Here is a 13,145-nt window from a genome sequence, read left to right as displayed (position 1 = left end):
TCACCCACTGCCATCAGACGAAAGGCGACCCCCCTTTCCAAACCGCCGTCCGCACACTCCACCAGAGGGAGAGCGGCGTCAACAGCATTCCACGCAGGGGTGGCCCTGAAGGACATATGCAGAGCCGCCACGTGGAGCACTCTGCACACGTTCGCTAAACACAACTGCCTGGCTGAAGATAACATAAAAGAAACTGCAGTTGGACAGGCAGTGCTCTGCCATCTCTTTGCATAAGGTAGGACCAACCTCCTTTTCCCACCCTTCCCGGAGTATGTAACCGTTGCATTGCTGCATGGTAAAGGTTTGATCAGAAATGTTTTGCTTTCTGTTCCACTCAAGTTTGTCGTGGAAAACTGCTTTTCTCATCGTCGTCGCCTCTGCACGAGTGGGTGAGAGCCAAGCCTTCTCCTGTAAACCACCTTACTTGACTTTTCACGAGACAAGGGTGGTGCTGCAGACGCACCCCTCCTTTATGCCCAAGGTGCCGTCGGACTTTCATATAAGAGAGCTCTTGGTGTTGCCTCTGTTTTTTCAGACGCCTTCGTCGCTGGCTGAAAGGACTTTGCACTCGCTGGATGTGGCTCACACGAAAACTTTCCACAAAGCTGAGAAGTTTTCTGAACTTTGGTCCTGTGAACCATGGGAAGGCCCTGTCCAAGGCTTCCATTTCCAGGTGGCTCTCTGGCTGTATCACCTACTGCCACCGGTTGGCAAACCGACTGCTGCCTGGCCGTCAGAGAGGCCATTACACCAGGGTGATGGCTGCTACAACGGCGTTTCTAACTGGTGTGCCTGTCTGATGTGCCCCTGCTGGACATCTGTAGTGCTGCTACGTGGAGGTCAACGCACACCTTCGCGAAATTATACTGCGTCGACTGGGGTACCAGGGAGGAGTCCAGAGTCGGCCAAGCAGTGCTGCGCAAACTGTAGGCTTGAAGGTGAGCCTGGTGTGGAGGTAAGAGATGGTTATGTTGAGCTTTGCCACCACCTGTGGTTGTGCATGTGTGTACTGCTATGTATTCTTTATTCATGAGCATGTGCATCCATGCCAGACCCCATGCTGGAGAAGGAACAAGTTACTTACCTGTAACTGTTCTCCAGCATGGGTCTGGCATGGATTCACATGTGAACCCTCCCGCCTACCCCTCTGCGGCTCTTTACTGCCACTTCACGTGCTACCAAATCTGAATATGACTGCCAGAGGCGGGGCTTAGGGAGATGGCAGTCATTGGCTGTGGTCAGTATGACGCAGAGATCAGTGATTGGTTACTACTACGAAAGACAGATCAGAAACGAAACTGATACTGATTTTTCTTTACCGAGGACTCCCAACCTGACGACGGGGAATATTCATGAGCATGTGAATCCATGCCAGACCCATGCTGGAGAACAGTTACAGGTAAGTAACTTGTTCCTTATTGCATTGCCTTAGTCAAGAGAGGAGGATATCTAAGAGTGCTATAGACTGCGTTTCCTCCTTTCTCTGTAATAGTGTGTGTAGAGTCAAACGGGTGGACTGTTTAAAACAAGAAGCAATAGATGAGCCATCCATGCGAGGGCCGTGAACGCCTTCACTCTTTAAACTGATCATTTAGCCAGATCTTGATCCAATAGTTCAGTACTGCCATTCATCCCCAGATTATCTTTCACCTAGACTAGGATGATTATCAAGAAAAGCTTTGCATTTCTTCTATCTTTACTCAAGTTACGAAAAAGATGACTGGCTTGGTTTTAACCAAGGGGAAACAGAAATGTTATGATGGCCTCCTCTACACTACGTAAGGAGATGACTATCTATCCCAAGGTTCCTTCATTATTTTTTTTTCTAAATCCCTGCCCTACGTAAGTCCAAGAGTCTTGTAATAGTGCTAGCATCCTGTTTAATCACAGACACACACTTGTTTGGTGTCATCTCAGTAAACCATTACCTAATGGCGCTAAGGCAACATAGACCTCTGATATCTGAAGAACATAGTGTTACCAATGCCCAGTCTTTTTATAAAGCCAACAATTGACTATTGCTATTCACTCTATGCCTGGTCTGCTAAATATGTTTTACAGCAGTTACTCAAACACTGCAGGCTATATTGTTCCAAACATTCGGCAACTAGATCATATATCACCTATGCTCGAAGCTACATTTGCGAACAGTTAAATCTAGAGTAGATTTCACACTGCTAAGCTTCGCGCCTCACTCATTGGCCAAGCTATTTGATAGTTAAAACGTCTTCAGTGGTGTACATCTTCGCATTTGCAGTAGGCTGCTACACATTGTACTGTCATTGCATGTTTTTGCAAGGCATGGGTCTTATTCAGAGCTGTATATCATAGCCACAAAATGATGGAAAAATACAGAATTATCAGCTTGTCAGGAACACAGTCAAGAGTGAAAAAATACAGTTGAGCAAAAAAGATAAACTTTCCCCTAAATGTGATTTGGTTGCGCATATATGTCCATTTGGGTTCTAGCGCCTAACTTCACATGCGCATGAATATTCCCCGTCGTCAGGCCGGGAATCCTCTGTAATCGTTTCACGTTCTCTTATAAACGGTCTTTCTCCTTTAAACCAATCACTGAGCTCTGGGTCATACTGCCCCCAGCCAATGACTGCCCTCTACCTACGCTCCTCCTCTGGCAGCCATCTTCAGATTTTTACAGCACGATCAAGTGTTGGGAGTCCTCGTGTTTTGCTGCGTTAGCTTTTCTACGTTTTCACGCTTTTTTCAATAAAACATTCTATTTTTGGTCAATTAAGCCTGTGTGCTCTTTGGCTCCTTTGATCAGAAAGCAGGGATCTGTTTGTCAGTGTCTTTCAATGCCCCTCAGGGGAAAGAATTGTCAAAGTTTAATCGAATTCCAAAAGGCCTTGGGGACCTAAACTGCACGGCGGACCATGTTGGAGGAGGAGAGGCGCTCCCTCTTCAAGCTCTGCTCCAGCTGTGGATTGAGAAACAGGTTTGTGGAAGAGACACTTCCAGTGCCTCCATCTCCATGTGGACCACAGGGAAGCCGATTGTGAAATCTGCCTTTGTTTTATCAAGCAAACCGGCAAGGATCGTCACAGTAGGTTGGTGGAATGGCTCAACGCCAAAGCCTCTACCCTGTGTGACAAGCAGGGGCATGCCTCACTTAGGACCGCCCAGTCCGAGGAGTGGTCTTCTAAGTCCTTTGAGGGCTCCATCTGTGGGGGCCCAAGAGAAGGCCAAGCACTGCGTGATCAGCTTCACCATCTGCCTCCATTGCCAGCCTTGATCGAGCTCCTCCTCAAAAAGGAAGTCGCCCAACCTGGAGGACGACTACTGCATGGGACCTAGTGTGCTGTCTATGCCAGCTCAGCCGAGAGATGTATCCCTGTACATCCTTTCGACCCTACACACATTGTCAGAAATCCAGAAAAGGATGCCACAGGCCCTGGTCCCTGCGGCTCCGGATCAGACTCGGGCTAAAAAAAGGTAGTGCCATCAGACGCGCCCTTATCAACCACCACCCTAGTGTCTGGTGCCCTCCCCCCGATGGACACAGGGACGGCGATGACTGACAACAGTGACATTGCTACAGTGACATTGCTACAGCGGATGGGTCACGGCAGGCGGATTGCCGCAACCGATTGCATCCCCACCGGATGAGGTGGGGTCGTTTCATGCCATAGTCGCCAAAGCTTCCAAGCTTTTCCAGCTGACGACCGAGGAAACATTCCTATACCGGAGGCGCAAGGCCCAGAGGAAGACTTATCAGTGCGGTACCCCACCTGGACAACGTGTGGGAGGAAGGCCTAGCCCTCTTGAAGAATCTGTGCATGGACCCCGCCAAGCTGGGTAGGCTGGGGCAGACTGTCAGCGGCTGCGAAGAAGAGGTCGTGGACATCGCCGACACTGGTTTCCGGCAGATGGGGGAATGGGGTCTGCCTCCATTGTTGAGGCTGGCTGGAAACCACGAATTTCCGCCAGGAGGTCCATACAGAGGTACTGGATATGACCTTCGTGGATAACCTCTTTGGGAAGGCCATTGACAAGTCCTTGCAGGCCGTCAAGACCGATACAGAGACTGCTCGAACCCTGAGCCCTCCAACAGCACTGCTCTTCATTTTGTGCCTTCGGAGGAATGTCGGGCAGATCGACTAAAGGTTTCTCACTGTCATACCATCAGCCTTCCCAGTCTACGATTCCAAGGCCTTCGGTGGAGGTGGGCTGCTCCGTTGTCGCTCCCAAGGTGGAATGCAGTTGCAGAAGCAGGACTGAACTCGCCAGGATGTCGGGCCCCCACCCATGCACCCCGGGGGGAGGCCGAATGACTGGATTCGTCAGCGAGTGGGAGAAGATCTTCACTGACAGATGGGTGCTGGACGCTCTCGCCCATGGACATATCCTTGAGTTTCAACGCGTGTCTGCGGATCACTCTGGTGGTCCGGCAGGAGCAGCACATCCATCAACTCCTGCAGGAGGTACGGGCCATGCTATGAAAAGAGGGGCCATGGAGCTAGTTCCAAGACGACTCCAGAGCTCTGGAGTCTATTGCAGATACTGCTTAGTCAAAAAGGACTGGGGGCTGGAGTCCCATTTTTTTAGACCTGCAGCATCTCAACTACCTCCAGTGCCAAAAATTCAGGATGGTTGCGTTGCAGCACGTGCTCAGCCAACTGGAGGAAGGCGACTTCTTGACGTCGTTGGACCTGGAGGATGCCTACTTCCATGTCCCCATTCACAGGAAGCACAAAGTTCCTACGCTTTGTGGTACATGGAAGGCACTACTAGTTCAAAGCACTCCCTTTCGGCCTAAAATCCGCTCCAAGGGTGTTCACGAAGTGCCTGGCACGAGTGGCAGCCCATCTACGTCTACGAAGGATACACGTGTATCCGTACCTTGGCGAATGGCTCCTCCGGGCCAATTCACGAGGAGGTAGCTGTCGAACACAGCTGCTGATCTGGGGTTCCATCAATTATTCAAAGTCCTGCCTGACACCATCGCATAACGCACTGTTCCTAGAAGCCAGGCTCAACATGGTCTCCTGCCTAGCGTTGCTTGCCCTCGGAGGGAGGTTAGCGACCATGCTGGGGAAAGTGTAACAGCTGTTGTCACCGAAGACCGCCACAGTGCTGACCGTCAAGTTGCTGCTCGGCATGTCGTCTTCGTGCATTTACCTTATCCGGCTCTGCAGGTTACGGATACAACCTCTTCAGGAACTCCTGGACGCTCACTGGATACAAGTGTCTGGAAGCTTCGCAGCCAAGATCTCCTCTCGACGAGGAGTTGATATGGTGATGGGGTGTAAACTCCAACATCGCCCAGGGCACAGGGTTTCAAACCTCATCCCCCTCGCTCCCCCCATACTAGGTCACCTGGTGGGATTCAAGAACACCATTGCAGACTCGCTCAGCAGGGAGTTGCGCTCTTGTCAAGAGTGGGAACTTCGGCAGGACGAGGTGGACCGCATCTTCATGAAGTGGGGCAGGCCCCAGATTGATCTGTTTGCTACGGCGGCGAATGCCAAATGCCAGAAGTTTCCCCAGCAGGTTCCACCAGCTGGGGAGCATGGGGGACGTGTTCTCCTTCCCATGGGAAGGCCTGTTTCTGTACGCGTTCCCTCTGTTGCCTCTCCTGCTGCGAGTCATCAACCTAAACAGTGCCTCCTCTCCCTGGCATGGTCGAGGCAGATTTGGTACCCGAACCTGCTCAGCCTGTCGGCGTCACCTCCGATCAAGCTGCCGGTGGTCGCGGATCTGCTCACCAGAGCAGGTGCAATCTGGCATCACGACCCAAGATTGCTGAACCTGAGGGCTTGGCTCCTGCAGCCCTAGAGTTTGGATGATACGAGTTGCTAGTGGACTGTAGGGAAGTACTTGCCAAGGCCAGTGCGTCGTCGACTCTTAAGTGCTACGATAACAAGTGGAAGTGTTCCCTAATGTGGTACTGGTCGCAGAAGATCACCCGCCCTGAGGGTGTCAACACCGCAGGTTCTTCCATATTTGTTGTCCTTGGCAAGGCGGGGCTGGCACATGCCTAATATCATGGTGCATCTGACGGCTATCTCCCGCTACACCTGGACTCCGGGAAGATATTCTCTTTGGTCCCACAGTCTCGTCAAGGAGTTCCTCAAGGCGCTGTTTGGCTCTTTCCAGCCGGTGAAGGCCCCTGCCCCGGTGTGGGAACTTAATGTGGTGCTAACGAGGCTCATGAGGCCCCCCCCCTGACCCCCTTCGAGGCTATTCACCAGGCTGCTCAAATTTCGCTTGTGGGAAACTGCTTTCCTTGTGGCCATCACCTCTGCCAGGAGGGTGGGTGAGATCAAGGTCTTATCCTGCAAACAGCCATTTCTGACTTCAACGAATCCAGGGTGGTGCTGCGGACGCACCCCTCCTTCATGCTGAAGGTTCCATCTTAATAGCACCTCAACGAGCCTTTGGTGTTACCTGTGTTTTATATGAAACCTTCGTCACTGGCTGAAAGGGCCTTGCACTCGCTGGGTGTTGCTCATGCTCTAAAGTTCTACGTGGCAGGCGCAAAGAGTTTTCAGAAGACTTGTCAACTGTTTGTGAACTTTGGTCCTGTCAACCATAAGAAGGCCTTATTCAAGGCTTCCATCTCAAGGTGGCTCTCCGGCTGCATCAAGTACTGTCGGCAGACTGGCTGTTCGGGAGCCCACTCCACCAGAGCATTCATTTACTAAGAATTGTGTGTCCCAGATCAAGTGAGATGTAATTGTTTTGGGTATAAAATCCTTGTTCACATTGTGTCGGGTACTGAGCATCATTCAATTAAGTATCTTTATTTAGTAGGCATATCCTTGTATAAAGCACTGATTGCGTGACAGTAGTGAAAGATGTAATTTCTTTAAAATGTTAATCCATTCGGGAATCCTTCCTCACACCGTCCTTGTTTGTAATTTGTGCCCCTGTATGCATACTCTTAAAAACGTTTAAAGGACATCTCGGCACGTCCTATTCTGGCAAAGCCGGTCAGATAGCACAGTGAGCAGAGCACTTGTTTATGACTTTGTCCGTAGCCTGCTGGCGCAGGTCTGAATCCCAGCGGGGCCAACTAAGCCCTTCATCCTTCCGAGGTCGATAAATTAAGTACCACTCAGTGGGTAATGATAGCAACTGTTAATACAGCGCTCTGATGCCCTCTGGTGAGCTAGTGCTATATGGAAACTGGTATCCTCCTTTCTCTGAAAGTAGTGTTCATATAAAATGCTTGCCCAGACACCGCAAATAAGGTTCTATTGCCTTCTTTGGTGCACCTGTAATTAGGTTAAATTAGAAAATAACGGTCTATACCAACCTAAAAAATGGTTCCTGTATTAGGTCAGTGTAGTGGCCATGGGTCCTTATACAGTGACAATCTGGAGCCCTGTATTATCCCTTAAACATCAGAATACAGGATGTCCATCTACACACTCATAGGCTCCAAATAATAAAAAATGCTTTAGCCAGGATTCTGCTTATAATGGATTGTAGAGTGCACCTGCATGTTTCAGAATTCTGCACTTTGTCATCCTCTGGTGTCTTAGATTTGATGCTTATTGTACCACAGTCATGATAGCCCAGTGGCTTTTCAGAGACCTGTGACGATCTCAGAAATGAGCCTGGGAGCCACATTCGCTTTTTGTTTGAGTCTTTCTTTAGATACTCCCCTAGAGAGATCTATCTTGATCACCACATGTTTTGGCTTGGGCTGGTTGCAAACATTTGGAAGGATGGAGGGCAACATGCCAAGTATGTGAATGCCTTCCTGGTCTTTATGGTACTTCAACCTTGCTCTCACCTTTCCAGCATGTACGTCAACATTCCCTTTGTGCATATGCTTTCTTCCAACCTTATGCAAGGGGTGGTGGTGGTGGAATGAAGCAGATTGCGTGGTGTAGGTATGTAGAAGGGGACACCTATTTTAGATGCTCTTGCTAATGGCATCTTGGTGATGTCCTGAAGGCCATTTTCTTCTTATTGATGTGCAGTAGGACCAGTCTGGTCAAGCTATTCAATGTGCAATTCTGTAGTGTCGGGTTTGGTTGGTCCTAGTGCATCTGCTAGTGTTTCTTGTCATAAATGGTGTTTTGGCTGCTTCCAATATAAGCAGGATACAACCCAAAAGTAGTGTCTGCTTTTTATCCATTTGTATTCTTGAAAATTCTGTATTTTGTCCTGTTGTACTGCATTAGTAACTATCTTGAGAAATTAGAGGTTAATGTGCATTAAGTGGCAAAAACAGTTCAGTCATTTTGCACCTAGAGCCAGCTTCCTTTCCCAATCTTTTGGAAACAGACTGCCATCTTAAGCAGCACTGAATAACTGAATTATTTACTAAAACATACTTGTCTGTATTTGCTGTACCTTGCCTTCACCTACTGTAAACGCACATACGTGACAATGCCATGCCCTTGGTTCAGCGCGTACTTTGCTGACTCTTTAAAATAGTTTTTAAGCGCCACCTGCACTGCCACCCCCACATGTTCCATACAAGTCTCTATCCTTTCTGCGTTTGTCCCCGCACGACCTGACCACATGCATGGGTCCACTACGTGACTGGCTTTGCCCATACAAAAACATGCATTCCTTGGCTTCAAGCATGCATTGCTCACCCATGTACATCTGTGTGCTTCTGGCCCTGCAAATTTTCTTCAATGCAGCTTACTTTGCTCAGTCACTCAAGGCACTGCCTCTGTCAATAAACAACCCACCCATAAACTGTTAAATTACACCAACGTTCCCAGGACTTTAAGCACACTTCATCTTTTTCCCCTGATGACCCTCCTGCCTCCTCCTTGGTAATTATTTTCACATATTCATGTGCCCATGCCCTCTGTATTCAAACCCTGTTCTCAGCTTCCAAACATGGCTAGCTGTTCCCATTCATGCCCCCTCATGGCTTTGTGTACAGTCGCACCCTTTAGAGCGTTCAGAGTCCTCTGTATTAAAAGAATATGTATAAACTGACAAAAAAAGTGCTTACTATCTTTAAAAAGCCACACAATTTATTTTTGTGCTTGCTCTTAATTGTGAAATCCTGATTCTTTGGACAGTGAAATTGTTATAAATGGCTGTCTCCCCTTCCACCTCCTTACTTCAGAATAGCGTTCCCTCTGAGCATGATGGCAAGTAGCCGCTCGTCACCTTACAAGGCCTTCCCTCGGTGAGTATGATGTCCATCGTGTCTTCTGACACCTTGTTTTAGTGGCTTTGTGAGCTTAGCTCATAGCATAGACTTCATGGCACTGGCTGTTAGAATCACCTGGATTCCCATTGCTTATCTATTCTCACACCCCCATTCAACACAGCAAATTGTACTTTGAGGATTAGTTAAGGTCCACGAAATGGGAATAATTTGTGATGATATGTTCTTATGGTGATTGGTTTGGGGTGCACTGCCCAGCAGAAGTTGGAAAAAAGCTGAGGGTGCATGTGTGTGAAGGCCCACATACCAGATAACTCCCAACCATCAGCTCCATTCTCTGCATGGGACGGAGAATGATCATCCTTGTCGACTGCATATTTATTTTGCTTGCTAGTTGTTTACCATTTGCAGCATTTCCATTTTTGCTGGTTTCCCTCTTTGCTCTGTTCCGAGGGTTGGCTGCCACTCTTGTTAGGTCATTATCAGTGGGCCCTCACCACTTGTCTGTGGTGTACATGCTGAATGCTTGATCTGGTAACTATTCTTTCTCCAGCATTGGATCTTTCATGGATTCACATGCTTAGAATATTCCCCGTCGTCAGACTGGGACCCCTCGGTACACATATATAGCCTTTCCCAATAGGACACAAAAGTGTCTGAAGTTTTCCTATCTAAGTCCTTTTAGGACCCGCCTACGCATGCTCCGTAGGCCGTCCCCGTATAAGAGGCCCGCCCCCGCGGTTCCCCTTCAGATTTCAACCGTCTCCAAAGTAGTGGGATCTCCTCGCGTTGTCTTACTATTTTGTACAAGGTTGCATTACTGGAATTTGAGTACATAAAATGTCCTCCGTGTCGGGAAAAGCGCTGTTCCGCCCATGCGCGACGTGCGGCTTGAAAAAAGTTTACGAGGGGGACGGACATATGGATTGTATATATTGCCTCCACCCTCATCATTCGGCGGATAACTGCGACATATGCAAAGGGTTTTCTCAAAAAACCCTCAAAGACCGCAGTCGACGACTGGTGGCATGGCTGAATGATGGAGCGGGGGCACACCCCCCTTCGGAGGTAGGCTGCACACAATCGGCAAAAACATCACGCCGCGCTACCTCGTCGGAACCACCGGCGAAGAAATCTCGACCGACGGAAAAAGAGTCGTCTGGAAGTCACTCAACTAGAGACTCCTCGTCAAAGAAATCATCTTCATCAAAGGAAAGGAAATCCTCCTCGGCGATCATCATAGATCGACCACCAGTCGAGTAAAAGCAAGCCAAGTGTGGAAAAGGAGGGACCGCCAAAACCACCTGCTAAGTCACCGTCGTCGACGGCGGCCCAGTCATCGGCCTCCACCCTGCCACAGGTGGCATCCACCGTCCCACCGACAACAACGACGTCGACGATGGCCTCGTCGACGGGGGTTCTACAGGAGGCCTGGAGGCCTGAAGTTTTTGATCCGATCCCCCCAGATACTATACTACAAGAACAGGCTGTGTTGCTGTCCTCGGAGGACGAGAATGAGAGAATAGCTGGCCCAGCAGACCTAGGGCTACGAGTGGCTGACAAGTCGTCGACGAGGGGATCCGTTATACCGGTATCTGCCCCTCTTCTCAATCCTCAATCTGTTTTGTCTTTGGAAATTCTGTCCACGCTTCAATCGTTGTTACAGTCGTTGGACCAGAGACTACCTCAGGCAAACCTGCCACAGTCACCCGTCGACGAGCCGGGCCCGTCCCGTCAACCTACGCACGCCAATCTCAGCACTGGCACAAGAGGAAGGTGAGCTGCCAGATTCGGAGTCTGACAGGGGAGCCATGTCGGATATCTCATCATCCCCCTCCAGGGATCCAACCTGGGAGTCAGAGGTGGAGTTGGAAACCCCTAGAAGCCCAGCTCACCCGTCCCCTCCGGACGACATTGCGTCATTCCATTCTATGATGGAGAAGGCATGCAAAGAATTTGGTTTGTCCCAGGAAGAACAGAAAAAGGACTCTTTTTTGTTCGACCACATGGGTAAGAGAAGGTCTGTGTTCTCGATACCAATACTAGACCATGTATGGAAGGAGGGGTTGCAGACAATGCGTCACCCGTTTTCAGAGCCGGCAGTGAAAGGACGTCTGGAAAAAAAGTTTAAGGCTCCAGAGTCTACCCCCAAGTGTTTATCCTCCCAACCAACGCCAGACTCGGTGGTGTCGGCGGCAGCGGCGAGGAAGGCGAAGGCCCAGCACAAGTGCACGACGACTCCTGAGAACGAAGCGAGACGCCAAGATGCCTTTGGCAAAAAAGTGCTATCCGTGGGAGCGACCACAATAAAGGCCGCAAACTCTCTGGCAATTGTTGCCAGATACGATAGGGCGATGTGGCACAGGCTAGCTCCATTGCTTGATCATCTTCCGGAAGAGCATAGGAAGGCAGCAATGTTACTCGTCCGAGAAGGTGAGGAAGCCTCAAATCACGCAATAAACATCGCGGTGGACCTCGCTGAATCAGGCTTCAAGCAAGTCAATAATGGGGTCGTATTACGTCGACAGTCGTGGCTTAAGTGTAACTACTTCAGACCAGAAGTACAATACAACGTTTTAGATATGCCCTTTGAGGGAGACCTTTTCGGTGAGAAGGTGGACGAAGCCCTAAAGGGAATGAAAGAGGACTCGGACACGGCACGTTCATTGGGTGCCCTCCAGAGTGGCAGAAACTACAAGTCTTTTCGTCCCTTTAGAGGGGCTTCAGGTAATTCAAGATTCTCTGCATCTGGAGACAGATCCTTTGGCAGATCTGCTTACCCCTCCCAGGGATACAGACGTGCCTCCCAAATGGCAAACCGTCGCCGGAACTTCCAGACTTCCAGAAAAAGACCATCATATCCGTCGTCGAGAGACAAGCAAAATAAAGATCAGCAGTGACATACAACACACCGTTCTGGGGGGAAGAGTTTCAGCATATGTCGACGAATGGGAACGAATAACGACGGATCAATGGGTGCTGGATACTATAAGAAACGGACACTCTCTACAATTCAAACACAGCCCTCCGCAAATTCCACCTGCGTTCACCGCTCATTCCCATCTGAAGATACTGCAACAAGAGGTAACACTCATGTTAGCAAAGGGCGTGATAGAATTAGTTCCAACATCACAGAGGGGTCAAGGAGTCTACTCAAGATATTTCGTCGTAAAAAAGCCGAACGGCAAATGGCGTCCCATTTTAGACTTAACGCGATCTCAACAAATCTTTGAAGAGCCTAAAATTCAAGATGCTCACTCTGCAGGAAGTGATCCGCGCCATTCAAGAGTGGGATTTTCTAGCGTCCCTGGATTTACAGGACGCGTATTTCCATATTCCAATGTGTCGGAAACACAGGAAATTCCTAAGATTTATAATAGGGCGGAATCACTACCAATTCACGGTTCTTCCTTTTGGGCTCAAGACCTCCCCCACAACGTTCACGAAATGCCTGGCTCCAGTAGCGGCCTGGCTAAGGAAGCAAGGCCACCATGTATACCCATACCTCGACGACTGGCTGGTAAGGGGATCCTCCCCAGCGTCGACCCACACAAGTTTACAAGCCACCATGCAGCTTCTACAACAGCTGGGATTCGCCATAAACTTCGAAAAATCCTCTCTGCAGCCATCGAGATCGCTGGTATTCCTGGGGGCACAGTTCGAGACCCAGTTAGGGCTAGTGAAACCTTCTCTCGACAGAACCTCAAGACTCAATCAACAAGCATGCCGACTACGGCGAAACACCAAGATCTCAGTGAGAAAATACGTTTCGGTCCTAGGGGCCATGGCATCCTGCATCCATCTGGTGGAAAACTGTCGCCTATATATGAGGCCAGTCCAGGAATTCCTCACGGTCCGATGGACGCAGACTCAAGGATCATGGTCAGACAAGATAACCATCGACGACGACAAGCTGCTTCGGACCCTTCAGTGGTGGCAGAGTTTCCACAATCTGAACAACGGCGTACCCCTACAGGAGCCGGAGTTTCAGCGAACCATAGTCACGGATGCGTCCCTAACCGGATGGGGAGCTCAC

At 49.6% G+C, this 13,145-nt stretch overlaps 1 protein-coding gene across 5 annotated transcripts in view; it reads left to right on the top strand.

Moving 5' to 3' along the window:
* Positions 1–13,145, top strand: part of CSNK1D (casein kinase 1 delta) — a 574,414-nt gene that overhangs the window by 327,689 nt on the left and 233,580 nt on the right. For 2 of the 5 annotated variants that reach the window (XM_069655335.1, XM_069655332.1), the window contains exon 9: positions 9,065–9,127. The exons of the other annotated variants lie outside the window; for them this stretch is intronic. In XM_069655335.1, coding sequence (XP_069511436.1) covers positions 9,065–9,097 — 33 coding nt within the window. In that variant the 3' untranslated portion in view covers positions 9,098–9,127. The remainder of the gene's footprint in view (positions 1–9,064; positions 9,128–13,145) is intronic. 5 annotated transcript variants of the gene reach the window in all.

This window comes from Ambystoma mexicanum, chromosome 3q (genome assembly GCF_040938575.1).
Source record: "Ambystoma mexicanum isolate Mex_15411 chromosome 3q, UKY_AmexF1_1, whole genome shotgun sequence".
Taxonomy (NCBI): Eukaryota; Metazoa; Chordata; class Amphibia; order Caudata; family Ambystomatidae; genus Ambystoma; species Ambystoma mexicanum.
Note: the sequence above shows the minus strand (reverse complement) of the source record. Positions and strands in the feature narration are given on the sequence as shown.